The 25,872-nt window shown below is 44.9% G+C and overlaps 2 protein-coding genes and 1 pseudogene across 2 annotated transcripts in view; all 3 read right to left on the bottom strand.

The window, feature by feature from the left end:
• Nucleotides 1-6,030: 6,030 nt before the first annotated feature.
• On the bottom strand, nucleotides 6,031-9,010 carry RPLP1 (ribosomal protein lateral stalk subunit P1). Its single transcript, XM_049778530.1, has 4 exons — nucleotides 8,798-9,010; nucleotides 8,520-8,594; nucleotides 6,423-6,540; nucleotides 6,031-6,148 (listed from the first exon to the last, which is right to left on the bottom strand). The coding sequence occupies exons 1-4, from the start codon at nucleotides 8,867-8,869 to the stop codon at nucleotides 6,069-6,071; spliced, it is 345 nt and encodes a 114-aa protein (XP_049634487.1). The 5' UTR covers nucleotides 8,870-9,010; the 3' UTR covers nucleotides 6,031-6,068.
• Nucleotides 9,011-13,616: 4,606 nt separating this feature from the next.
• LOC126022894 (inositol polyphosphate multikinase-like) lies at nucleotides 13,617-19,747 on the bottom strand (annotated as a pseudogene).
• A 36-nt stretch (nucleotides 19,748-19,783) lies between these two features.
• Nucleotides 19,784-25,872, bottom strand: part of KIF23 (kinesin family member 23) — a 41,132-nt gene continuing 35,043 nt past the window's right edge. The window contains exons 20-21 of the mRNA XM_049777752.1: nucleotides 25,428-25,510; nucleotides 19,784-19,805 (exon numbers count right to left, since the gene is read on the bottom strand). Of these exons, the coding sequence (XP_049633709.1) occupies nucleotides 19,784-19,805; nucleotides 25,428-25,510 (105 nt within the window). The remainder of the gene's footprint in view (nucleotides 19,806-25,427; nucleotides 25,511-25,872) is intronic.

The following is a 25,872-nucleotide window of genomic DNA, read 5'->3' as shown; positions in this document are numbered from 1 at the left end:
GATCCAGCACACAGGGCTCATATGCATGAGGTCCTGGATGCACCCCCATGACACGGTCATCCCCATAAGTTGAGGGCCTCCAGAGCTGCCCTGTGACAATAAACAATACCACTTGAGAGAGTTACTGGGCTTCTGGGGTAGAGAGAGCCAGGCCTAGTTCAGGGGAGCCAAATACAAACTGGCAGGAGTGGGTCACTGCAGGCAGCCCCAGGCTTCTCTGGGACAAGCTTCTGGGAACTGAAGAGAGAAGAGATAGTGATAATGACAGTCCCCTTTGGTTCTATCCCTGGACCAGATACAGATAAGACTTCATGGGAAGGTGGTCAGAGCTGCTGAGGAAGGAACAGGCCAGCACCTCAGAATCACAGACAGGAATTAAACCCAGGTTCCCACTCAGCCTGAAATCCTCTGAGCCAAGCTAATAAGGAGCACACAGCTGCAGTAGCGACTACTCGCCCACGCAGCCTAGGTGAGGGCTGCGTGTGCTGACAGAACCAAGTCATCCATTTTTCATGACCCACCAAGGTGACAGAATGTCTCCGGATGTCAACAGTTTCCAGGCAACAAAGGCCATGCAAAGACACGGTCCTGTCACCTGAAAAGCTGTTTTCTTCTGTACAAGCCTCGGGCTTAGAGGATGCAAAGGAGGGGCGGGAAACCACTTGGCAGCCGCAAGGACTGACTCAGACATTGGGGTTTCTGTGGTCGTCTGCAGTGACCCCATTAGCGGATCCTGTCAGACTCTGCCTTTGGGGAGGAGGCTGTCAGACACACCCCTGTCAGGGCTTCTCCATCCACTTAGCCCACAGTTTTTCAGCACTGTTTTTGGGTCTATGCCTAGGTCTGGGACCCCCACCTAACTAGGGGGACACAGACCCTCCATCGCTTCCCTTTCCAGAGTCCCAGCCTGTTGTTTCATGGCCTTTTGCCTAAGACCAAGTGCAGAGGGGCCAGTCCAGAACAAAGGAAAAAGTGCCTGACCTAGGCCACACCAGCATTTGGCTGAGCTGTACTTGAATTCATGGCCGCTGGTTCCCGATTCAGCATGGAATAAGGCCCAAATAAGTGGCTGGTTCAGACTGGGTCGGTCCAAAATTAGTAGAGGAAGTTTTTACAGCCCTTCAACAAACGTGTTCCGATACTGAATCTGAAAACAGAAAGGAGTTGGTTAGGATCTCAGAGACCGCCCAGAAGACTCCTGTTGTTTTTGCCTCCTCAGAGACGCTAACTGGGGGAGAAGAAGGGCCTTTCCTGAGCTGCAGGCCCACTCCTGGTGTTTGCCTTATGTTTCCCAGTGATTGTCAATGGAGACTCAAGAATAAGTCAACACAGGTCCTCACAGTAAATGCCAGGGCTTGTTAACAGAGTAAACCGTGTGCTTAGTTTAACTTAGAAGAATCTCTGCTGAGTAAACAGAGGGAAGGCTTCTCCTTGAGAGTAAACAGAGCAGGGAGGCTGAAGGTGACTCCATGTCTGCGCAGTAATCTTTGAGCAGGAGTGGCTGGGCTGGGCCTCTAGGGCCATAAGCAGAAGACCTGGGGCAGGCGGGGGAGCCAAGAGACTTATCTGGAGCCACGGAACCAGAACCAACTCTCTCTGCCCACAACAGGGACCCTTTCACTGCACGTGAGGGGCCAAACCCTGAGTCTGGGAGGCGCCTGAAGGTCTGGCTCTGAGGAGTCCAGGAATTCACATTTCAACCTCCCCCAGGCCCAGCTATTTGACATCCAGGAAACAAAGCCCCAGTGAAGGTAATGCTGGCAGCAATGAGAACGTAGTTTTGGCTCCAATCAGGTACCAGCCTGTCTCAATATTAGCTCTGATTCTCCAAGGTACTACTGGATAAGGAAATAAGCACACCTGAAGAGCTTCAGTTCTTTTGCCCACACTTCACCACTTCCTTAACGGTCTTACATGAGCTTCTTGTTTTCCGTAGTAAAGATTATTAGCTTGGTTCAAATCTGTCACCCAAAAGCCTCTTAGTCTTACAAACCCTTAATGCAACCACTGACTTAATGTCATTTCAAAGAATTCTTTACCAAAAAAAAAAAAAGTTAAAGATTCCACTTTGTGTGTGTGTGTGTGTGTGTGTGTGTGTGTGTGTGTGTGTGTGTGTGTGTGTGTGTGTGTCACACCCTGCAGCGCTCAGGGGTTACTCCTGGCTCCACGTTCAGAAATCGCTCCTGGCAGGCTCAGGGGACCATATGGGACGACGGGATTCGAATCAATGACCTTCTGCATGAAAGGCAAACACCTTACCACCATGCTATCTCTCTGGTCCCCACTTTTTTTTAACAGATGGATTTATTTTCCTGCAAGAGTATGATCATAGCACAGCATACAAAACTGCAATGAATACCATGATCCATTTGGGTTTGTTTAATTACTGAGGTTAGGTCTTAAGCCGGTAAGGCAGCTTGCATGGTGAGTCACAGAACCAGCATGCCAGTTCCCCAGAGAATACAAATATAAAGTTCAAAAAATGGGGCCGGAGAGATAGCATGGAGGTAAGGCGTTTGCCCTTCATGCAGGAGATCATCGGTTCGAATCCCGGCACCCCATATGGTCCCCTGTGCCTGCCAGGAGCAATTTCTGAGCCTGGAGCCAGGAATAACCCCTGAGCACTGCAGAGTGTGACCCAAAAACCACAAAAAAAAAAAATAATGTTTTATAAGAGGTGAAGTGTATTTAGGGGACACTAAGAACACAGAAACCTCCATGTTTTATAGTAAAAATAAAGTGACGTGGGCCCGGAGAGATAGCACAGCAGTGTTTGCCTTGCAAGCAGCCGATCCAGGACCAAAGGTGGTTGGTTCGAATCCCGGTGTCCCATATGGTCCCCCGTGCCTGCCAGGAGCTATTTCTGAGCAGACAGCCAGAAGTAACCCCTGAGCACCGCCAGGTGTGACCCCCCCCAAATAAATAAATAAATAAATAAATAAATAAATAAATAAATAAATAAATAAAGTGACGTGGAACAGAGTGATAGCAGTCGGGCATTTATGCAGCCAACCTAAGTTCAATCCCCAGCATCCCATGATTCCCTAAGCCTGCTAGGATTGATTTATGAGCACAGAACCAGGAGTACTGCCTGAAAGCCAACAATTGTGGCCCAATAAACAAACAAAAACAAAGTGACGTACCTATAATGTAACTCCGTGGTAAAAGCACATGCCTGGTATATGTGAGGCCCCAAGTTCTATACTAGTGCGCGCGCACGCACACACACACACACACACACACACACACACACACACACACACACACAAAGTGCACAGGCTAGAGTAGTTTCCGTATGGTTATTTCTTCCAACAGCCTTGGAGGGAAGCCAAGGGCGTGGCAGATAACAGAGGCTCGTGTTGTTTTCAGACAAGAAGTGAACTTGAGCGTATTAAGAGGAAAAGTCAAATGTGCTAAGTAAATTACACAGGAGGCAAGATGATATTAAAGAGCACTTGGTTTTCCTCTTGGCAGGGTCACTGGCGGACACGTAAACATGGCATTTTCCTCCAAGGTGTAAACTGACTCACTCACCCAGGCCCGTTGCCAGACACCAGGCCTGCCTCACACCCCAGCCCAGAGGCTCTTCTTGGTGGGAAGTAGCCAAGAGGGCAACTTACCCAAGACGCCATTCCTAAAACTGGCCACTTCGGGGCAGCACTGAGCCAAGAGCTGGAGAATAAACAAAAACGGTGGCCAGAGCGGATTGGGTGTTTGTGGCTGATTCCCGAGTTATTTCTGAGTGCAGTCAAGAGCAGGAGTAACCTGAGTGACGCTCGATGTGTGTCCTCCCCCCCCCACACACACACACAAAAGGGGGAAAACACTCAAAGGTCTTTGCTAGCAACAGCCTTCCAGCAGGGGGGCAGTTCTACCTAATTTTACTTCTGATAATCCCTATTTACATGAACAATTAAAGGGTTTACAAGCAACAGGCACCCTAACAGAAATTTTTTCCTAGATGTCATAGCAATAGAACACGAGGGCCTAAGAGATAGCGGTAAGGCATTTGCCTTGCACTCGGCCAACCCAGTACAGATCCCAGTTCAAATCCCAGCATCCTATATGGGTCCCCCCATCCTGCCAGGAGTAACCTGAGCGCCGCCACCGGGTGTGATACTCCCCCCAAAAAAGAAAATACAGCAGATACAATTGGCTTGTGCAAACAATCTAGGTTCAATCCCTGGGACTGCACTCACTTCTTCCCCAGGAATGATCCTAGTGCTAAGAGCAAGGCGAACTCTCAAACTCGATGTGGCCCACACCCCAAAATATGAGTAACAAATCAATCCTGTTATAGAACATAAGGTAGGGGGACATAGCTACCAATGCTCAGGGCTTGTTCTTCGCATCAGATCCTACAGGAAACTTGTGTTTTATCATTGCTGTACAAGGAAAACCACGACACAACTCAACCAAAGACCACCCAGCCCTACTCAGGTCGAGTGGGATTTAAACTGACATCAGCATCTTAACTCACATCCTCCATGCATATGAAGACTTGCCATCTTTAAGATGCACCCACAGGCTGGGAGAGATAGCACAGCGGCGTTTGCCTTGCAAGCAGCCGATCCAGGACCAAAGGTGGTTGGTTCGAATCCGTGTCCCATATGGTCCCCCGTGCCTGCCAGGAGCTATTTCTGAGCAGACAGCCAGGAGTAACCCCCCTGAGCATTGCTGGGTGTGGCCCAAAAACCAAAAAAAGACCCACACTCTTACTACTGCAGCCCAGTGTCACCTTAATACCCAACGTATTTTCCTTACATTGAGCTGTAATAATCTTCAATGGTCAAACCTCTCCAGAGCTAGGTGGAATCAGTTTCTTGCCCAAATAAAAGCCCCTCCAAATTTTGAAATACTTATTTTACACACCATCTATCCAAAATATGGCCATAGAGCAGGAATAACAGGGTCATTGTTTCCTATTTAAGCAGTAAAAAGGATGAGCCAGTGGAAAAACCTGGGACACAGCACACGGTTAACCTAGGTCGTCAGTGGCATCCAATTTTGTCCTTGAGCACCAGGGCAAGTGCTACCTGAATGCAGAGCAAGAACACCACACGGTGTGGCCCCAACCAAATTAAAATACAGTATCCATCTCTTAACATGCTAACAGGTCTCCTTATCGTCCAAGCTGCTGAGAATTCTACCATTCCTAGGATTGCACTTAAAACCAAGGGTGGCAGGGCACTGTGGCTGAAGACAGGAGACTCCCGAATTAAACCCACAACACAGGATGGTAGGATTGAGGCTACCTCTACAACTGGCATCTAGGCCTCATTCACAACTAAGTATAGTTCCCACCTCAACCTGAAGACCCCCACCCTCCCAGCACTACACAAGTGCTTTCATAACCTCTAAAAATTTGCCTGGCCAGTGCATTGGGGTTGACACCAGGGATGCTCTGGGGGTGATATGTAGTGAAGGATTCAAACCCATGTGGGTTTGAAGACGCAAGACACCCATTTTTCCCCAGCTAGTTCTCCCGGGATAGAATCCAGGGTTCCTTGCATGTAAAACATCTGGTAAATATGGACAGTGCTGCACCCAACAGTGTTAAGGGAGCTATGACATTAGGATCTATGCAATGCATGTCCTATGACAACCCACAATGCAAATTAAGTTGTCCATCATTATATCTAGCCCTAAATTCTCCAAATAATGGAAGTTGAACATAATACCTGCTTGTTATTGGGGGAAGTGAGGTTAGGCCCCATCTGGTTATACTTGAGATATAAATCAGCTTAAAGCTAGCTCACAGGCCACAAAAAATTAGAAAAATGCAACTGTCCAATCTTGCCACTTCTAACCAGTTTGTTACCTATGGCATGTAAATCAGGGTTCCAAGTCTCCGTTCTGACTTGGGAATCTCAAATCGTATGATTGCTGTCCAGAATAAGACTTGAAATCCAGAAGGCTTTCAGCCTCATAGAACTGACCATTCCCACCCTTTAGAAGGCAGCTGTGCAAACTGCCACCATCTTCACACAACACACACTCCACCCCATCTTATGGGCAACACCAACAGCCAAGAGTTCAGCATTTTATTGAACTTGTTACAAAAAGGCTTAGTCAAAAAGACCAAAACCCATATCATCATCAGACTCCTCAGATTCTTCTTTCTTTGCTTCCACTTTCTTCTCCTCAGCTTTAAAAAAGAAAAAAAAGACAAGTTTAATAAATATACCTAACTTCAAAACCTCCCAGCCTTGTACTGTACTGTTGCCAAACCCTTAGAAAGATAGGCCCTCTGACCTTGTCTGTTCCTATGCAGTCCCATCTAGTCTTCTGCTGTGGCCCCAATTTTAAAATCTTTCACCTCTTCTTCCCATTTCCCTAACCCAACTAAAGCTCTAGCACCAGGGTTTCTCTATTGCTTTGATGCTCAATTCCCATACCTGCCCACCATACAAGTTTCCTACCTGGTGCAGCAGCAGCAGAGGGTGCGGGGCCACCGGCAGAGGCAGCACCTGCTGCTGGGGCAGGTCCACCAGCCCCCACGTTGCAGATCAGACTCCCAATGTTGACATTGGCCAGGGCCTACAACATAGGCACACAGTGAAAGGCATTCTATTATACCCTCAGCACAAAGTTTCTCCCTTGACTGTAACTGTAACTAATCAGCAACCCTAACTGGTGGGTTTAAAAAAAAAGGGCTCTACTATGTAAATCTTTGTAAATCACAAGTTATAATAAAATATTTCTAATTACATATCTTGTCCCCCAAAACATAAACATGTTCACTATTTGAAATGTCTGCTGCCTCTAACTTTAAAATATTTATGCCTAAGTTTAGAAAATCAGCATATTAAAGATGTTAATTACAACAGAGGAACTGTACAGTAAGAGGAATTAGAATGAACTCATGAGGCAAAATCCAAAAGATCTCAGCACATAAGGTAAATCCACGTGTAAATTCGACTATTTTTGAACATAGATGGGGATGCCAACACTGTTCAGGACACTGCTCCAATCTTCCACTCCATCTATATACCCAAATGCTGTAGGTGTTGCCAAAAAAAAAGCTATCTGGTGGGGTCGGAGCACAGCAGCCAATACAGGACAGACCTGGGTTCGATTCCTGGCACCGAGCCTGCCAGGAGTGATTTGAGTGCAGAACCGGGAGTAACTGAGTGCTGTCAGGTATGACCCAACACCCCTTCCAAAAAGATAACTGCCTGGGAGTTGTATTACAAGACTTTGAGCACATGGGGTCATATATCGAACAGGGCTTCCCAACCCCTATCTCCCTAGAAAAAATTTGTGACCCTGCACACATAAAACATTTACTGATAAATGTTCTACCACCGACTATGGTGTTTGGGAAATGTTTCATAGGATTGGAAACAATTTTACACTACTTTACTAATTTAGAAGGGCTGAGAGCGCCTAGAAAGAGCTCTTGAACTGTTGGGAGTATTGGAGCAACTATTAGGAAAAATGTGGAGTTTACAGTCAACTTGAAAGTTTGATCCAGCAACTCCATTTTCAGTGTCTTAACAAGACTACGGAGTTCTATCCACCATGCTTTTCGCTATGATTTACTAGACCTAAAACCCAAGCATCAGAGGAGTCTTGTAGAAACATTTACACAATGAACTGTTGTCCTACAATGTATGACATACTATTCCTAGTGAAGTAGAAGAAAATGGAAAAAAGTATGCAAGTGACACAAGTCAGAAATACAAAGCATTGGGCTTTACACATGGCACCGTGAAGCGTCAAACTTATCTGCTCATCAAGAAAACCAGGTTACTAACACGAGATGAGGAGATACACACACACACACACACACACAAAACCCCAGAAACTTTAAATTTCTTAAGTATGGGGGCTGGTGAGGTGGCGCTAGAGGTAAGGTGTCTGTCTGCCTTGCAAGCGCTAGCCAAGGACCGCAGTTCGATCCCCCGGCGTCCCGTATGGTCCCCCCAAGACAGGGGGAATTTCTGAGAGCTTAGCCAGGTGTAACCCCTGAGCATCAAATGGGTGTGGCCCGAAAAATAAATTTCTTAAGTATGAAGAACAGCTTTTAAAAAAAAAACAAACCCAAAACCACCCACGCTTTCATCGAGCACAAATACAGAATTCTTTCTGCACGAGCATTTCAGGGACACAGGTGTGGGCTCTCAACCTTTCGTCTCCCGTCCCACCACAAAGCTCTTGGAGAATGATCCTCTGACCACGCTGCAGCTAGAGGAACCGCGGTGGGGCCCAATTCCGTGAACAGAAACGGGGTCTGCTCAATTCAAGTCAAGGGGGTGCCCTTAAAGAAGCTGATCCAACCTGTCTTAAGGTCCTTCACAGCACCTGGAGGAACAAGACTCGAAGAGACCGAGACCCCGCGTTTATTTGGGGGGGGGGTTTTGGGTCACACTCAGCAACACTCGGGTATTCCTCCTGGCTCAACGCTCAGAAATGGCTCCTGGCAGATTCGGGGGACCCTAAGGGACGGCGGGATTCGAACCACCGTCCTTGTGCATGATGCAAGGCCAACGCCCTACCTCCGTGCTATCTCTTACCTTGGCAAACAGGCCGGGCCAGAATGGCTCCACGTTGACGCCGGCCGCTTTGATCAGGGCGTTGATTTTGTCCTCCTGAAACCGACAAGGCATGTAAGTTACCAGGGAGGGCGGGCGGCTGGCCGGCCCGGAAGCCGCCATCTAGCCACGCCCCCAAAGCACATGGCCTGACACGTGGAGGCTCCGCACCCCCCACCCAACATGAGAGCGCATGCGCGGCCTGACTGGAATGCGGACGCCGACCAGCCCCGTCCGCCCGCCCGCCCGCCCGCACTCACCGTGACGGTGACTTCATCGTCGTGCAGGATGAGCGCCGAGTAGATACAGGCGAGTTCCGAGACGGAGGCCATGGCGCGGGAGTGAGAGGACTGGATGAAAAGAAAAGGACGCTGCCGGGCGCGGTGCTAGTCGCCGGATGAAGTGAGGGCCTCACCCCAACGCGGCCTTAGCTCCCTCGGAAGGACCGAGCACCTTGGCGGCAGCTGCGGAAAAGGGGCCGCGCGCTTGCGCACGGGGTCTTATATCGCCCCCGAGTCAGCCAATCGGAGCCCGCGTCTGGCGGAAGAGGCGGGGCATTCGGGAAAGGCCCGCCCCGGAAGTGGAGGGACCTGCGCGTGCGCAGCTGGTACCCAGCGCTGTGACTTCCGGCATTGCTGGGGCTAGTTCAGGTTTTGTGTATAGTTTGGGTCAACTGGGAAAGATGGTTTTGTTTTTTGGTTTTTCTTTGTTGTTTTGGGATCACACTCGGCAGCGCTCAGGGGTTACTCTTTTTTAATTATTTACCCTTCACCATTTTCTTTCACCCTATGACAGATATTCTACTGGGTTTGCATCAAATATTTAGGGGTGGCCCGGAGAGATAGCACAGCGGCATTTGCCTTGCAAGCAGCCGATCCAGGACCAAAGGTGGTTGGTTCGAATCCCGGTGTCCCATATGGTCCCCTGTGCCTGCCAGGAGCTGTTTCTGAGCAGACAGCCAGGAGTAGCCCCTGAGCACCGCGGGGTGTGGCCCAAAAACCAAAAAAAAAAAAAAAAATATTTAGGGGTGACATAGGAAGCCTTCTCAGTGGCTTCTTAAATCCCCATTGGTGATGGTTAATTTCCTGCATCAAAAATACATGCATGTAGTGCCAATACAGTTTTATTTTTCACGCAGTCCTATTGTTGGCATCAGGTTTCTGTATTAAAGATCCTGGAATCTGCACATCCTACATTGAAGTCAGACTGGTGTGGAGTATCCTCTAGTTTCACCTCACAATTAAGGGGACTACAGACAATGACTTGGATTGAATAAACTAGTTTGCCTGGAACCTAGAGTTGGTCTTATGCCAGGAAACTTCAGGGATAGGGTCTCCTTGTATTTAGACCAAGGCTATTCCTTCTATGACCCCCATATTTTGGTGGGCCTATGCAAACAATATTTGCTACTCTAACACCGTTTTTACTGTACCCTTTTGACTAACCCTTAAAAAAACCTCTTAAACTTTTGATGTTAACTTAAACTAATATGTATGTGCATGAATATATAAAAATACTATGCCTTCAAAAAAAAAAAGAAAATACATGCATGTGGGGCCGGAGAGATAGCATGGAGGTAGGGCATTTGCCTTACTTGCAGATGGTCGGTGGTTCGAATCCCAGCATCCCATATGGACCCCTGAGCCTGCCAGGAGTGATTTCTGAGCATAGAGCCAGGAGTAACCCTTGAGCGCTGCCGGGGTAACCCAAAAACCAAAAAAAGAAAAGAAAAAAGAAAATACATGCATGCACATCAACTTTGATTACAGCCTTTGGAGCCAGCATCTTCACTCCTTGGGCTTGGTAGGTTTTATACACAGCTTCTGCCATGGAGCCTGCTGTGCACTGGTCTGAATTTTATAATTGACTCCAATAAAAACCTCTTGGTGAGTGATACAGTCCCACGAGATAGTGAGGAGGACCCTAGGGTTTTGGGCTTCCACAGATATTTATGTGTTCAGTATGAAGTTTCAAGGGGTTTCTCCTGGCTCTCTATGCTCAGAAATCACCCCTGGCAGGCTCGAGACCACATGGGATGCCGGGATTCGAACCACCGACCTTCTGCATGCAAGGCTGACGCCCTACCTCCATGCTATCTCTCTGGCCCCCGGAAAAGGATTTCTAGAAAAAAAATTAGGGTTAAGGCATCATGCATTTGCTTTAACCCGAGTAGCACTATTTAGGCCACTGGTCCTCAAACTTATGGCCCACGGGCCACATATTGTATTTGTATCTGTTTTGTTTCTTCATGGCAAAATAAGATATATGCAGTGTGCATAAGAATTCGTTCATAAGTTTTGTTTTTACTATAGTCAGACCCTCCAATGGTCTGAGGGACAGTGAACTGGCCCCCTGTTTAAAAAGTTTGAGGACCCCTGATTTAGGCACTCGTTTAAACATGTCCCCATCCCGTCCAACTTCGCGCTGAGTTTTACCTAGAAAAGCTCTTTAAAAGGGGGGGAAATGAGAAATTTGCAGCGTAATTTGACAGGCAGTGGAGCATCAGCCTCGGAGCAACCCTTGACAAGAGTTTATTTCCTCCTCAGCTAAACTCTTACGTTGCTAACTATACTGGAGTTAGACCGAGTAATGAGCCCAAATTGCCGCGAGGTGGTGCTTTGGGTTTCTTTTTAGTTCTAGAGTCTTTTGGGGGGTGTGTCACACCTGGCTGTGCTCAGGGGTGACTCCTAGCTCTAAGCTCAGAAATTGCTCCTGGCAGGCTCGGGGGACCATAAGGGATGCCAGGATTCGAACCACGGTTCTTCTGCAGGTAAGGCAAATGCCCTACCTCCATGCTATCTCTCAGACTCAAATTCAAGAGTTTGATTTGCAATCTTAGGGTAAGAAAAAGGGTGGCAGTCTAATACTTCACAGTCGTGAAACATTTTCTAGAAATACGGCAAGATTTATTTCTACTGTGATGTGCTGTTTATTAAAGTGCAATTGAATTGCTTATCAAGCACCTATATATTTGCAAATTTATTATTTTTTTTGGTTTTTGGGTCACACCCAGCAGTGCTCAGGGATTATTCCTGGCTCCAGGCTCAGAAATTGCTCCTGTCAGGCACGGGGGGACCATATGGGGCACCGGGATTTGAACCAATGACCTCCTGCATGAAAGGCAAACGCCTTACCTCCATGCTATCTTTCCAGCCCCATATTTGCAAATTTAGATCCAAGTTTTCAATGCGTTTCGTAACAAAAAAAAAACTAGCTTTTTAGGCACCAGAGGGATAGAATGGAGGTAGGGCATTTGCCTTGCTTGCAGAAGGTAGGTGGTTCGAATTCTGACATCCCATATGGTCCCCCGAGCCTGCCAGGAGCAATTTCTGAGCTCATAGCCTGGAGTAACCCCTGAGGGCTGCCGGATGTGTCCCAAAAACCAAAAAAAAAAAAAAAAAAACTATCTTTTTTTAGTAAGGAGAGTGAATTTGAAATGAAAGGTCATGCCTAAGAATCTAATCTTTCTGAAAAAACAGCACTTTTCTCCCATCTAAGAAATTATGATTTTTCTTGAATAAAGTCAAAAGCTATTTCTTTTTTTTTTTTTTTTTTTTTTTTTTTTGGTTTTTGGGCCACACCTGTTTGATGCTCAGGGGTTACTCCTGGCTATACGCTCAGAAGTCACTCCTGGCTTGGGGGGACCATATGGGACGCCGGGGGATCGAACCGCGGTCCGTCCTACACTACCGCTTGCAAGGCAGACACCTTACCTCTAGCGCCACCTTCCCGGCCCCCAAAAGCTATTTCTGAGGAGATAATGCATCGCACTAAATGATTTAAACAGTACTTTCAAAATACTCAATTCTGGATATTATCCCTTATTGTTTACTAGAATTTTTAGAATATTATTTTAGCTATATATGTATATATACATATATATGTATGTATGTATGTATGTATATATAACTGCCTCACTAGATTGGAACGTAAATACAATTTTAAAGAAAAAAACCTTCAAAATTTTTAGACAAGACAAACTTCAATCATTCACTATTTGAAGCAGCAGTCAGTAAAAGTTTAGTTTTAAATACTTTTAATAAAATACTACAGATATACCAATTTCCTCCCAAATTAAATATTTTAAAGGAAAATAGTTTGTTCCTTGCAAATAAGCTCTTTTTAATCTGGCAATAATTAATGACACTAATTTTAAGACTTTTGTTGTACCTATTTTCATGGAATTTTATTTTTTATTTGCATATAAATGGAAATTAAAGGGAAAATCTATTTTTAGAATGCAATAATTCTAAATCATTTTACAGAGGAGCACCTCCTAATATGCTGGTTAGCACTTTCTTTTGGGGGGGGGGTCACACCCGGCATGACTTACTCTAGGCTCTACACTCAGAAATCGCTCCTGGCAGACTCGGGGGACCATTTGGGAAGCTGGGATTCAAACCACCGTCCTCCTGCATTCAAGGCAAACGCCCCACCTCCATGCTATCTCTCCCCCTCCATGCTATCTCTCCCCCAGCGGCATTCCTGGCTCTCTGTAATCACTCCTAGTAGGCACAAGGGTCCATATGGGATGCTGGGATGCGAACCACCATTGGTCCTGGGTCGGCTGCTTGCAAGGCAAACACCCTACTGCTGGCTGTGCCATCTCTCCAGCCTAAATAGTTATCTTTTCCTGGAACAGAATTTTATTCTATTTTACTCATATCAAACATAACAATTTCTGTGCTTTCTAGATTTTTCTGAAGTGTTCTAATATTGTAATGGTTTTAGGTATGGCTAAATGCCAAGTTTGTGTGAAAAGAAATGTGATAAACTGACAGCAGAAAACTAACTAGCCTCTTGGTTAATTAATGGTTCACCTTTTGCTTGAGCTAAATAGATGTTTAAGCCATGTACCGCCACATTCCCTGCTGAACTCTCCTAGGTTTCTTTATTCTTTATAGTATTCTAATGAACAAATGATTAGTTTTCCTGAGTAAGATGATAAAAAAAAGTTAAACCCTTCTATGGAAAGTATATATACTCACAATACAAATATTTTACATAGCATTACAAGTGCAGAGATATTAACTGCTGCTCTTCATTATGATTTGTCCTGTCCCTTACAAAAACAGCAATTCAATTGTCTAAAATACTCTGCAGAAAGCTATTAAATGCTCCAGCCCATAAACATATCCCTCCTCTTTTGTGCTGCTGTGAAATACATGAGCAAAATCTATCATTCTCACTTCTCTGTCTCCAATCTCTTGGCAACCACTGGGAAGATGGTAGAAAAATTTTTTCCAGTTGGGAGAGCACATTTCTGTTAAATGTTTCTGTGACATGCTTTTCCACCCATTGACTTACTCTATGCTTTCAACCTTTAATGAAGTCTGTGACGCTTCTTGAGATACATTTTTCTGCGATGAGCATATATTTTGGACAAGCTTTTGCCTACTGTAGCCTTTATTTTTCCATTGGCTACAGAACCAAACACGTTAAAGTTATCATTGTACTCCAAGACATCTGTATCCGAGAATTGTCTCTTGGTCAAAATCTCTTCTGCCAAAGTTCTTTCATTCACTTTTGTAGTCGTAGTTGGCCGAGATGAACTTTCATATACAAAGAGTAATGAGCTTGCATAAAAGTTAAACTGCTTCTGACTTTCAACCACTGTAGGATATTCTCAATCTTCTGAATACTGGCAACAACAGCATCTCTTCTTAAACAATGTCCGTTATGAAAAAACTTGGAAACTCCGTCCTTTAGCGTTTCTTTTGTTAAAGTCCTTCCATAGTGCTGAGTTTTAGTCTCATAGCTATCAGAATGAACTTGCTCACCTGTTGCTGAATCTTCTCAGTTGAGGCAAAAGGATCATAGCTTTTTCGCCCTATTTTACATACATTATATAGGGCCTATTAAATTTATGGGTCACATTTTCCAGTTTAAGGTATAAATCATTTGGCGCAGTGGGGAGTAATCAAGTGCCATAATATTTTGGCAAATATTTTCGTAGCTTTAAAAGAACACCATCACGACATAAACCATATTATAACACTCCAGCTCTCTAGGACCCTGGGAGGAGGTTGTAATTGTTTCAAAAGTGCCATCAGGATGTTGTAGGATACCCACTTTGTCCTTCCTGTACATGCCCGGCCAACTGATGCGACAGGGGAAAGCAGCCGCTGAGGAAGCGAAGGGGGCCGCCTGCTTGCTGGGGCTGACCCTCGGGGTCAGTCGGAGAGACCAGAGAAAGAAAAAATAGGAAGAAAATAAAATAAAACTACGAGGGTGCAGAGAAGGGGGCGCTGAGGAGAAAAAGGGGATTGGGGTCGCCTCAGGCTCCACTATGAGGAGGCCTGAGGGTGCCCACGGAGGCTGGGGAGCAAGACAGCGTGAGGGGCTGGTGCGGGATCCCTGGCTGGCTCCAGCTCCGACTCCAAAGAATGCACGATGCTGCAGGGCAAGGGCCACTGCAGCCCTGTGCGCAGAACAAACCGGGATGGCAGTGCTCGCTTTTTGGGCCACACCCGGTGATGCTCAGGGGTTACTCCTGGCTATGTGCTCAAAATTCGCCCCTGGCTTGGGGGACCATACGGGACATTGAGGGATCGAACCAGGGTCCATTCTAGGCAGGCCGTGTGCAAGGCAAACGCCCTGCCGCTGGGCGCTTGTATTTTAAACCTGTTTCAGAGATTTAAGCCTGCAGAGGGAGAGAATGTTTTGTCTATTTTTGTTGTTTGGTCTGTTTTGTTAATTCTCTACAACTTCATGTACCAGTGGTTACATGATATCAGACCGTTTTATTTCTGACCGACTATCAGGAATCTTTACAGTTCATAGATTTCTTCCCTTTTGGAATTTGACTACTGGAAAGGGGTTACTACATTTCATACCCCACCGACCCCAGGAACTGGCTTTTTATTCAGTGTGTTCCATTTTATAGTAATAGTGCTGACTAAAAGCTTCTAGAATGCCATCCATTCAGACTACTTTTGCAAATGAAAACAAATCTTGGTAGTCAATCTTCCACAAGTGTAAACCTATCTTAGTAACCCAATCATATTCTATTCTTCTGGACAACACAACAGGCTACCTAGGTGGGATGAGGTCCGGGATGGAGGGTCGAGGGAAAAGGATCTTGTGGAATGTGGTGGCGGGTTATTGGCACGTTGGTGGAAATAACACTGAACCCCAAAAATAAATTTGCACTCAGGAGACCTCAAATATTAAGAGGAAATGGGTTCTCAGAAGTAAAATTAGTATTTTGAGCTTTCACCCAAATTTAATCAATTAGTGGTATTTTAGTGGGCAAGGGTAACTGGAATTCTTAAGTTCTAAATCCAGTCCACAAACGGTGTATAAAAAATAAATATAGGGGCCGGAGCAGTGGCACAGGAGGTAAGACATCTGCCTTGCCCACACTAGTCTAGTAGGGACTTTGGTTCCATTTCCTGGAGTCCCAAATGGCATATGGTCCCCCAAGCCAGGAGTGATTTCTGAGCGCATAGTAAGGAGTAGCTGCTGTAGTGTGCCCCCCCCCAAAAAAAAATATATATATATATATATCAGATATCTGCTATACAGTAAAATAAAAATTTGTCCCATCTTAAAGGGACCTCTTTAGGTCACATTAATATTTTGTTCCTTGGGCCGGAGAGATAGCACAGCCGTAGGCCGTTTGCCTTGTAAGCAGCTGACCCAGGATCAATGATGGTTTTTAATCCAGGCATCCATATGTTTACCCTGTCCTTCCAGGAGCAATTTCTGAGCAGAGCCAGGAGTATTGGCCTTGCAAGCAGCAGACCAAGGGACCGAACTGGGTTCGGTTCCCAGCATTTCACGTTTGTTCCCCTGAGCCTGCCAGGAGTGATTTCTGAGCGCCACCGGGTGTAGTCCATAAACAAACAAAACTATTTTGTCCCCGAGTTGTTTTATAACTACAAAGCTGAGTTTTAGAACATATAAAAAGGGGAAATTGCAGGCCCGGAGAGATAGCACAGCGGTGTTTGCCTTGCAAACAGCCGATCCAGGACCTAAGGTGGATGGTTCGAATCCTGGTGTCCCATATGGTTCCCCGTGCCTGCCCGGAGCTATTTCTGAGCAGACAGCCAGGAGTAACCCCTGAGCACTGCCGGGTGTGGCCCAAAAACAAAAAAAACGGGGGGGGGGGGGAATTGCCTATGTGAGTTGTCTCCAAGTTACATGATTTCAGTCAAAATGTCATTAAAGGGACCAGAGCAATAGTACAACAGATAGGGCATCTGCCTTGCACATGGTCAGACCAGGTTCAGACTTTGGCATCCTATATGGTCCCCACAAAGCCTGCCAGAAAGGATTTTTCTGTATTCCATTCTTTGTGCTTGTTTCTATATTGATTTGATACAATTTTGACTGTAAAATAGTTTGAACACATCTGGGTGTCTCTGTTGATTAGGTCTATGCCAGAGCAGTGGTAGGATTTTCCCTGGTAGAGGATTGCATTCAGGTGATGTAGTACATCATTAAATTGCTTTAACTAGGCTTCCAATACACAAAACAAGAATACCAATTTCATGCTGAATAAAAGCAAATATGTGGACATTTTGTCACTGAGTATGGTGTCAGCTTGACCAATTTTTTTGTTTTGTTTTTTTGGCCACACCTGTTTGATGCTCAGGGGTTACTCCTGGCTATGCACTCAGAAATCACCCCTGGCTTGGGGGGACCATATGGGACACCGGGTGATCGAACCGAGGTCCATCCTACGCTAGCGCTTGCAAGGCAGACAGACACCTTACCTCTAGCGCCACCTTCCCGGCCCAGCTTGACCAATTTTTATTAGAGGTACATTTCCTCTTACCCACCTTGAGACTTTTTTTTTTTATCATAAATGAATATTGAATTCTATCACTGCTTTCTTTGGTAAAAATTGATCACTCAGGCGTGATAATTGCTGCTTCTCAGGTGGGGGCCAAGATAACACCAAATAGTGCTTCCTAAAGAACTTGGATCCTGGCCCATGCCCCTGAGCTCTCTCAGTCCTAGTGCTTTCATTTATTCCACAAATGTGAGCAAGCTAAAGGTAAGAACCCCCCCCCCTTTTTGGATTTTGTCGCTCAGTGGTTACTCCTACTATGCGCTCAGAAATTGCTCCTGGCTTGGGGGACCATATGGGATGCTGAAGCATAGAACTGCGGTTCATCCTAGGTCAGATGCGTGCAATGCAAAAGCCTTACCGCTGTGCCACCACTCCAGCCCAAAGGCAAGAAACTTCTTGACCAGAAAACAACTTTGTATTTCTTAGTACTTTATTATTTCAATTTTTTGGCATATCTAAATGCCAGAAAGTGAATATATACATGCACAGTAACAACTTCCCTATTAATTGGCCAGTGACAACATTGCTTCAATTGTTAAGTGTGTCTAAAGTGCATTCTTGCAGCTAATCAATAGCATCTGTTTTGTTTATAAAACCTTAATATTCAAAGCAAGGAAAGTCACAGCCAAAAATGAAGTGTGATATAGATAAATTCTTCCTTAATCACAGAACATAAAACATGCATCAATTAATTTGTTACATATCATATACAAAAGAGTAGCATTACAAAAAGTTCATATGGAAATAAAAAGTCTTTCTTCACTATTAATATTAAATACAGCAAGGCATATAATATGAAGTCTTTTGAATCAAAGATGTCTTTGGGACAATAGGGAATATTTGATCAAAGGCCAGTGTATGATATATGAAGTCCATGATATTCAACAAAGTCTAGCAGGCTCTGAAGATATCACCAACACAGATGGAAATGTTTCATATTAAGATGGTCAACTCATGGCTTCTTGCGCCTAAAATGTGAAAACCAGCACTTAGTATTGAATTTTTGCAATTGAGAACACATTTATAGCAATCTTATCTGTAGCGGGCCTTCTGCTTTATCACAGGAAAAGTTAAGTCCTCTGTAGAAGACTGAAAAATGTTATTTTTGTTGTGGTTGATCAGTGTTCACATCCAGTGACCAGGAAGCTCTCCTAGAGGCTCTTGGAGACCATAAAGTGCTGCAAATTGAACCCAGGGACCCAAAAACGCAAAACATTTATTCAAGGGGCTGAAGCAAGTAGGGAATTGGCCTTAAATGCAGCCGAACCAGGTTCAATCACTAGGTTCTATCCCTGGCATCCCATATGGTCTCCCAAGCCTTCTAACCCAAGTGCCACCGTGTCCAAAACCAAACAAAATAAATAAAACTATTCACTCAAACCTTTTTCTCTGGCCCCAGAAGACCTGTTTTTGAGATTTAATACCATGGGCTAGAATGATAGTACAGCAGGTAGGGCATTTACTTTGCATGTGGTCAGCCTAGGTTCAATCCCTGTCACCCCATTTGGTCCCCAAACCTGTCAGGAGTGATCTGAGAGCCAATAATAAGCACTTCCTGAGCACTGCCATGTGTGGTCCCAAAACAAAAAAATAGGACTTCCCATCTTATTATATTGCACTCATGTTTCCAAATTGCCTGAGAAATAACTTAAAAACTGGATCTGTAAAAGTAGTTATTTGAAGAAGTCTTGGAGTCGGAGTGATATTACAGTTAGTAGGACATTTGCCTTGCACAAGGCCAACCTGAGTTCAATCCCAGTATCCTACAAGGTTCCCCAACCCTGCCAGGAGTAACACATGAGTACCTGCTGAATGTGGCCCAAAGCCAAAAAAGAAAAAAAAGAGGCCCGAATAATACAGAAGCAGGTATATGTTAATAGGTGAGGAGAAAGTGATTCTTTTCCCTACCATAAAGGCCACCATTGTTTTTTTTCTCATTATTTTGTTTTGATTAATACATATGGCTATAAAAGGCCCAAGAAGTAGGGCAAGCGTTACATGTCACCCCTCACTAAAGTCTTTAGTCTCCTTACAAATGGTCTCATTCCAGCCTCTGAAAACTTTGTGAGCACTGGCCAAATATGAGTGTCTTTCATCTCAAGATTTCTTGCCTCTCTAACTGCCGATCTCCAGCTTCCTCAGGTTCTTAGCCCGCTGCCTATCAGTGTGTCAGCCAACCCCAATATACCACAACCACTTATTTTCCCAAGAAGAAAAGTGGGCGGTAGAATCAGGGTTGAAGCCCAGTGTTAAAGTGAATAGGCCTTACATATATGAGGCCCTTCACTGAAAGCCCAGCACCAAACAAGAAAAATGTGGCTGGCGAGAGAAGGTGATGGAATACTCAAGTGATGACACGTGTACACAGGAAGAACCCAACAACCCATCAGTACTCACTTGGGCTGTGCATGATGTTGATACCCAGGTCCCAGTTGAGAGCCTGCTCTCATCTCCACAGCCACAGAACACTAATGGGAGAATCACAGAAAGAAAGGTCAGTTCCCCTCAGCCATCTAGAAGCATAGACTATTTAGACAGTTCAACCAAAAAGAAATCCAACATTGCTTTCTAGTTCAGCAAAGACCCAGGTTAAATCAGAAGACAGAAACTGCTATTGTTGCATATAGGCCGCAAAAATTGGGCTTCTTTAGAGGACGTGAAGGTAAGAGCTGTTCTTAAGAAAGCAGTGATCTGCTTGTATTAAGAGTATTCCAGGGGCCGAGCGGTGGCGCTGGAGGGGCCGGGCGGTGGCGCTGGAGGTAAGGTGCCTGCCTTGCCTGCGCTAGCCTAGGACGGACCGCGGTTCGATCCCCCGGCGTCCCATATGGTCCCCCAAGAAGCCAGGAGCAACTTCTGAGCGCATAGCCAGGAGTAACCCCTGAGCGTCACAGGGTGTGGCCCAAAAACCAAAAAAAAAAAAAAAAAAAGAGTATTCCTTGGGCCCGGAGAGATAGCACAGAGGCGTTTGCCTTGCAAGCAGCCAATCCAGGACCAAAGGTGGTTGGTTCGAATCCCGGTGTCCCATATGGTCCCCCGTGCCTGCCAGGAGCTATTTCTGAGCAGACAGCCAGGAGTAACCCCTGAGCACCGCCGGTGTGGCCCAAAAACCAAAAAAAAAAAAAAAAAAAAAAAAAAAAGAGTATTCCTTATCTTTATGTTATGTTTTGCGTATCCAGAATGTCCATTTTGTATTCTGCCCTTTCCCACACCCCTACAAAGTTCATTTTTACTCCTTAACTCTCTCACCCCCCCAAACATCACTAACCCACATTACTTTTTAACTTCAGTATTGCACAATCCTAATCACAGACCAAAGACGTGCATTGTGTGTAACAACCCCAAACTGTTTTTAAAAGACATAAAATGGACACGTATTTCTTTAGAATATTTTGTGTTTTTTCTCTGACAACTATAAGTCTTACTAAATATTCTCTTATAATGTGACAATTCTAACCACTTTTTATCTTCTCTTTATGAGCTGTTCAACAAGGAATTTTGGTGAAAGAGTCCCCCAGTTTAATGCTTATGATTGAACCATAGCATGGGGATTATTGGACTTGTTCTTATGGCCCCCATATGCACCGATAACGCCACGTGGCATTGCTCCTTTTTTGCATAGGCACATTAAAATGGGAAAATACTATACATACAAATAAGATCCTATTTAATAGAGATTGGAATACACAAATCTTGTAGTGCAAAGGGACCTTACACCCTGAACATTGACATAATGACCTGGCAAAGGCCTCAGAAGAAAGGGCATTTTCCATTCACCCCTGAACCAGGGAAGCCATCCACGAAACATCCAGGTTTGTCTATAACATCACCTGGAAGCAATCCTCTACCACGGAAGACCCTACCACTGCTCAGACATTGACCTGCTCAAAAGAGACTTCCCTTAACACTGAGAAGACTTAACAACGACCTGCTTACAGGACAGGGCTTCCTGCATTGCCCTTTAATGGTGAGGTGAAACGAGAGGATGCTCCACATCCTGACTTCAATGTAGGATATGCAGATTCCAGGATCTTTAATACAGAAACATGATACCAACAACAGAGACTGTGTGAAAAGTGTGTTGGCACTACGGACAATGTCTTGGATTGGACGATCTAACTTGCCTGGAGCCTCGAGTTGGTCTTATGCCAGGAAACTTCAGGGGTAGGGTCTCTTTGTATTTAGGCCAAGGTTATTCCTTTCCAAGCCCCTCATATTTTGGTGGGCCTATGCAAACAACAATTGCCACTCTAACACCGTTTTTACTGTGCTCCTTTGACTCTAATCCTTAAAAAAAACCCACTTAAAATTTGAGGTTAACTTAAGCTAATATGCATGTACATGGAAATGTAAAAAATACTATGCCTCTAATGTTTAAGGAGTTATGTAAGTTTTATGGCTTTAGATTGCCTTGTGTGCTGTTAAGAAATATTATAATGTGTTACAATCTGGGGACTTGAGGGACAAAGTAATTGTACATGGATTCTATTTTATTTATCTTAATGTTCTTTGGCTGAAAGTTCTAAGTTAAGATATCAGCAAGGGGACTTCTTCTAAGAATTATGTTATGGGTGATTGTCCTTCTACTGTAACTTTACCTTGTCCTCTTTCTTTGCATCTTTGTTCTCATAATTAAAAATAAAAAAATTAGGGCCCGGAAAGATAGCACAGCGGCATTTGCCTTGCAAGCAGCCGATCCAGGACCTAAGGTGGTTGGTTCGAATCCTGGTGTCTTATAAGGTCTCCCGTGCCTGCCAGGAGCTATTTCTGAGCAGACAGGCAGGAGTAACCCCTGAGCACCGCCGGGTATGGCCCAAAAACCAAAAAAAAAAAAAAAGCAGTGATCAGGGCCAGAGTGTGGCCTTCCAGTCCTCATCCCCCTCGCAAAAAAAAAAGGAGACTCACTGTTGCATTAATTATTATAGAATCCTAGTGGTGCATGGATTAATGTGAGGCCTTTCTCAGCCAAGCCCTGCCACTGAATCTCTTTCTCACTCTCCCCTCAGGCCACTCTTAATTACCAACCACAGACACCTCCCAGTTCTGGGAAGGTCTCACTATCCAGATAAGATATGAAGTTGAGGGAGGGGTACACGACACCATTAGGACTTTATAATTAATGCAACATATTGGCACTGAAACAGGTGAGTGGAGTCCCAGTCTTGTGTTTAACTTTGGCTCTATTCAGCTGGAGTGAGAATGGAGAGCCCAAAAAGGTGAACCACATGGCGCCCGACCTAAACATGGCGGAGACCCCTTCTGGTGGCAGAGTGGGCAATTTTGAAAAGGGGGCAGCTGAAAGTTTGGAGCAGTTCCCCAAAGGCCCAGACACCTGACTTTTCTTTTACAAAAAGTGCCTCTCCCAAGGACCTCGGCCTCTCAATTTCAGAAACTTATAGAGGTCACTGATTGAAAAAGATAAGAAAAAAAAAAACTTCACTGAAGTCAGACTGACATCTGGATTATGACCTACAGCCCCAACAAGATTCCGGCTTGGCTAAAATGGACTTCAGGCTAAAAGGATGGCAACAACCACTTCCTCCACGAGATATAACCAGAATGCTTCTTCCCTGTGGGCACAAGGATGGGAACTGTGGTGGCTTCAGCCCGGATTGCCTGTGGGTCCCAGGGTTCCGTGAAGCTAAAGCCTTTTGGCCAGCCTGCAGGGCGTGGGGAGGAGCTTACAGGTGATAGTAAAAAAAAAAAAAAAAAAAAAAAAGAAGGGGCAGAGTTCGCATGGAGGTAGGCATTTGCCTTGCATGCAGAAGGACGGTGGTTCGAATCCCGGCATCCCATATGGTCCCCCGAGCCTGCCAGGAGAGATTTCTGAGTGTAAAACCAGGAGTAACCCCTGAGAGCTGCCGGGTGTGACCCAAAAACAAAAAAAAAAAGTTGCAAAAACATATTCACTGAACACCAAAACAAACAAAAAAACAAAAAGGAGAGGAAGAACAGCCCAGGGAAGTCCAAGAGAAACTGAATTTTTTTTGTTGTTGTTTTTCGGGCCACACCCGTTTGATGCTCAGGGGTTACTCCTGGCTAAGTGCTCAGAAATTGCCCCGGCTTGGGGGGACCATATGGGACGCTGGGGGATCAAACCACAGTCCTTCCTTGGCTAGCGCTTGCAAGGCAGACACCTTACCTCTAGTGCTACCTCGCCGGCCCCAAGAAACTGATTTTTAAAATCCCCTGCATTTGAACTGTTTCAGGTTAAATCTCTTAATCCTAGTTGCATCATTGTCTTGCTGGTTTTTTCCTGATTAATATTTCCAATTGCTATGTTTTATTGTGTGCATTTATGTAGCTGCCTGTTTTCAGACTGTATTTACTGCATACGTGTTCTTGTGATTTAATTTAAGGAAGTTCTATATGGTCCCCCAAGCCAGAAGCAATTTCTGAGCACATAACCCCTGAATGTCACCAGGTGTGGCCCAAAAACCAAAAAAAAAAAATTTTTGAACTATAAATGTATTTGCAGAAAAGTTGTTTATGGAAAAGGCTGATGTTTTAATTCTACACTTTAAAGCCCGTGGTCAGGAAAACAAAAGCTTTGTAACCTTATCTCATTTATTTTCCTTTTTCTTTTAAAACCAAGAAGGTGGAGATGTTACCCTCCCCCAACTTCCTGCCTATCTTACCTGCGAGGGGTCTGTGGTTGGAAATTAAGAGTGGCCTGGGGGAAGGGGGAAAGAGAGAAGCAGCAAGAGGTGAGAGGCAGAGGCAGCAAGATGGATGGAGGGCAGCAGGAAGAGGCTGTTTAAAAGCTTAGCTTAGGGGCCGGAGAGATAGCATGGAGGTAGGGCGCTTGTCTTTCATGCAGAAGGTCATTGGTTTGAATCCCGGTGTCCCATATGGTTCCCCGAGCCTGCCAGGAGAAATTTCTGAGCGTGGAGCCAGGAGTAACCCCTGAGTACTGCCGGGCATGACCCAAAAACCAAAAACCAAAAACCAAAAAAAAAAAAAAAAAAAAGCTTAGCTTAGAGGCCATGTAAAAAATATGCACATTGAGATAGCATGGAGGTAAGGTGTTTGCCTTGCATGCAGGTCGGTGGTTTGAATCCCAGCATCCCAGGGTACCCTGAGACTGCCAGGAGCGATTTCTGAGCATAGAGCCAGGAGTGCTGCCGGATGTGACCCAAAAACCAAAAAAAAAAAAAAAAAGGAAAAGAAAAGAAAAATATGCACATGGTGTTTCGGGCCTTGCAATAAAGCTGATGTCTCCTGAAACTTCATCTGCCTGTGGAGCATTTCCTTGCCATCACCCTGATACCTACAGACCCGCCAGGCCAAAGGGGCTTCAGGAGCTGGGCTTGGCCAAGAAAGACCTCACCATGCATCCATGCACCACTAGGACTTTATAATAAATAATTAGTGCAACATCTCACTAGAAATAACAGTTCCACAGAAGTTCTGCTTCTGAGAAAATAAATTCCTATAATTTTTTTTTTTTTTTTTGGCCACACCTGGTGACGCTCAAGGATTACTGCTGGCTATGTGCTCAGAAATCACTCCTGGCTTGGGGGACATATGGGAGATGAGGTTCAAACCAAGGTCCATCCTGGGTCAGCAGCGTACAAGGTAAACACCCTACCACTGCACTATCGCTCCGGCCCCAAATTCCCATCAATTTTTATCAAGCCCTCCCTACTCAGGCTTCACTCCAAGAGTGAACCGAAAGAAGACAGGCCCAAAGTATGTATGAAAGGTCTTTGCAAATCAGGCAGGGAAAGAAAAAACTGACAAGCTGCACACAGCCCTCTGTGGCTTCAAAGAGCACAGGAAACTACACTATGCACTGACACCACACCACACACTCTTACTAAGCAGACAGGTTATTACTTTTTGTCCCTACCCTTGTTTCTACATCGGTCCACTCAGACTCGGTACCATCTGGCTGGGCAGACACTATTGTGGAAGATCTTCGTTTCCGACTGTAGAAAAGGAAGCGACACAACAGTTACTTTTGCATCTAAGAATAGAATTATTTGAAACCAGGAAACACAATCTACACTGTGTTGGAGAATCAGGATACATTTTATTTGTTCCTCTAAGTGAGCAGCTAAATAAAAGAAATAGATGTGATGATCACTCACCCAGTTGGTGATTCTTGTTTTAATGTCTCAATGTCAGTAAACTGTACAGACTGTCCGCCGCCCCTTGTTTTATAAACATCACCCTAAAGCCAAGAGAAAAGTCACAATACCATTATCGTTGCATACATCCCAATAATAAACACAAATATATTCCAACTGAACTTAAGGCTCTACCCTTTTATAGAAACTCCCATCCACAAAACCAGATGGTTCTTGAGAAGACATTTAAGAAAGTTGAATATTTAATCTCCAAAAAAGAAAATCCAAAAGCAATATATTCCGTAATATTCATTATCGTGGGAGAAAAAATCCTTAATTTAACAACTTTAACAATACTAAGGATCCAGAAATCAGTTAGAAATCTTGAAATATTATTCCGACGTCATACCACCCTCCCTATATTTAAGTGAATACAATCCTATGTTAACTATAATTATAATAAGAT

The sequence above is a fragment of the Suncus etruscus genome, chromosome 1 (assembly GCF_024139225.1).
Source record: "Suncus etruscus isolate mSunEtr1 chromosome 1, mSunEtr1.pri.cur, whole genome shotgun sequence".
In the NCBI taxonomy this organism is placed as follows: domain Eukaryota; kingdom Metazoa; phylum Chordata; class Mammalia; order Eulipotyphla; family Soricidae; genus Suncus; species Suncus etruscus.
Note: the sequence above shows the minus strand (reverse complement) of the source record. Positions and strands in the feature narration are given on the sequence as shown.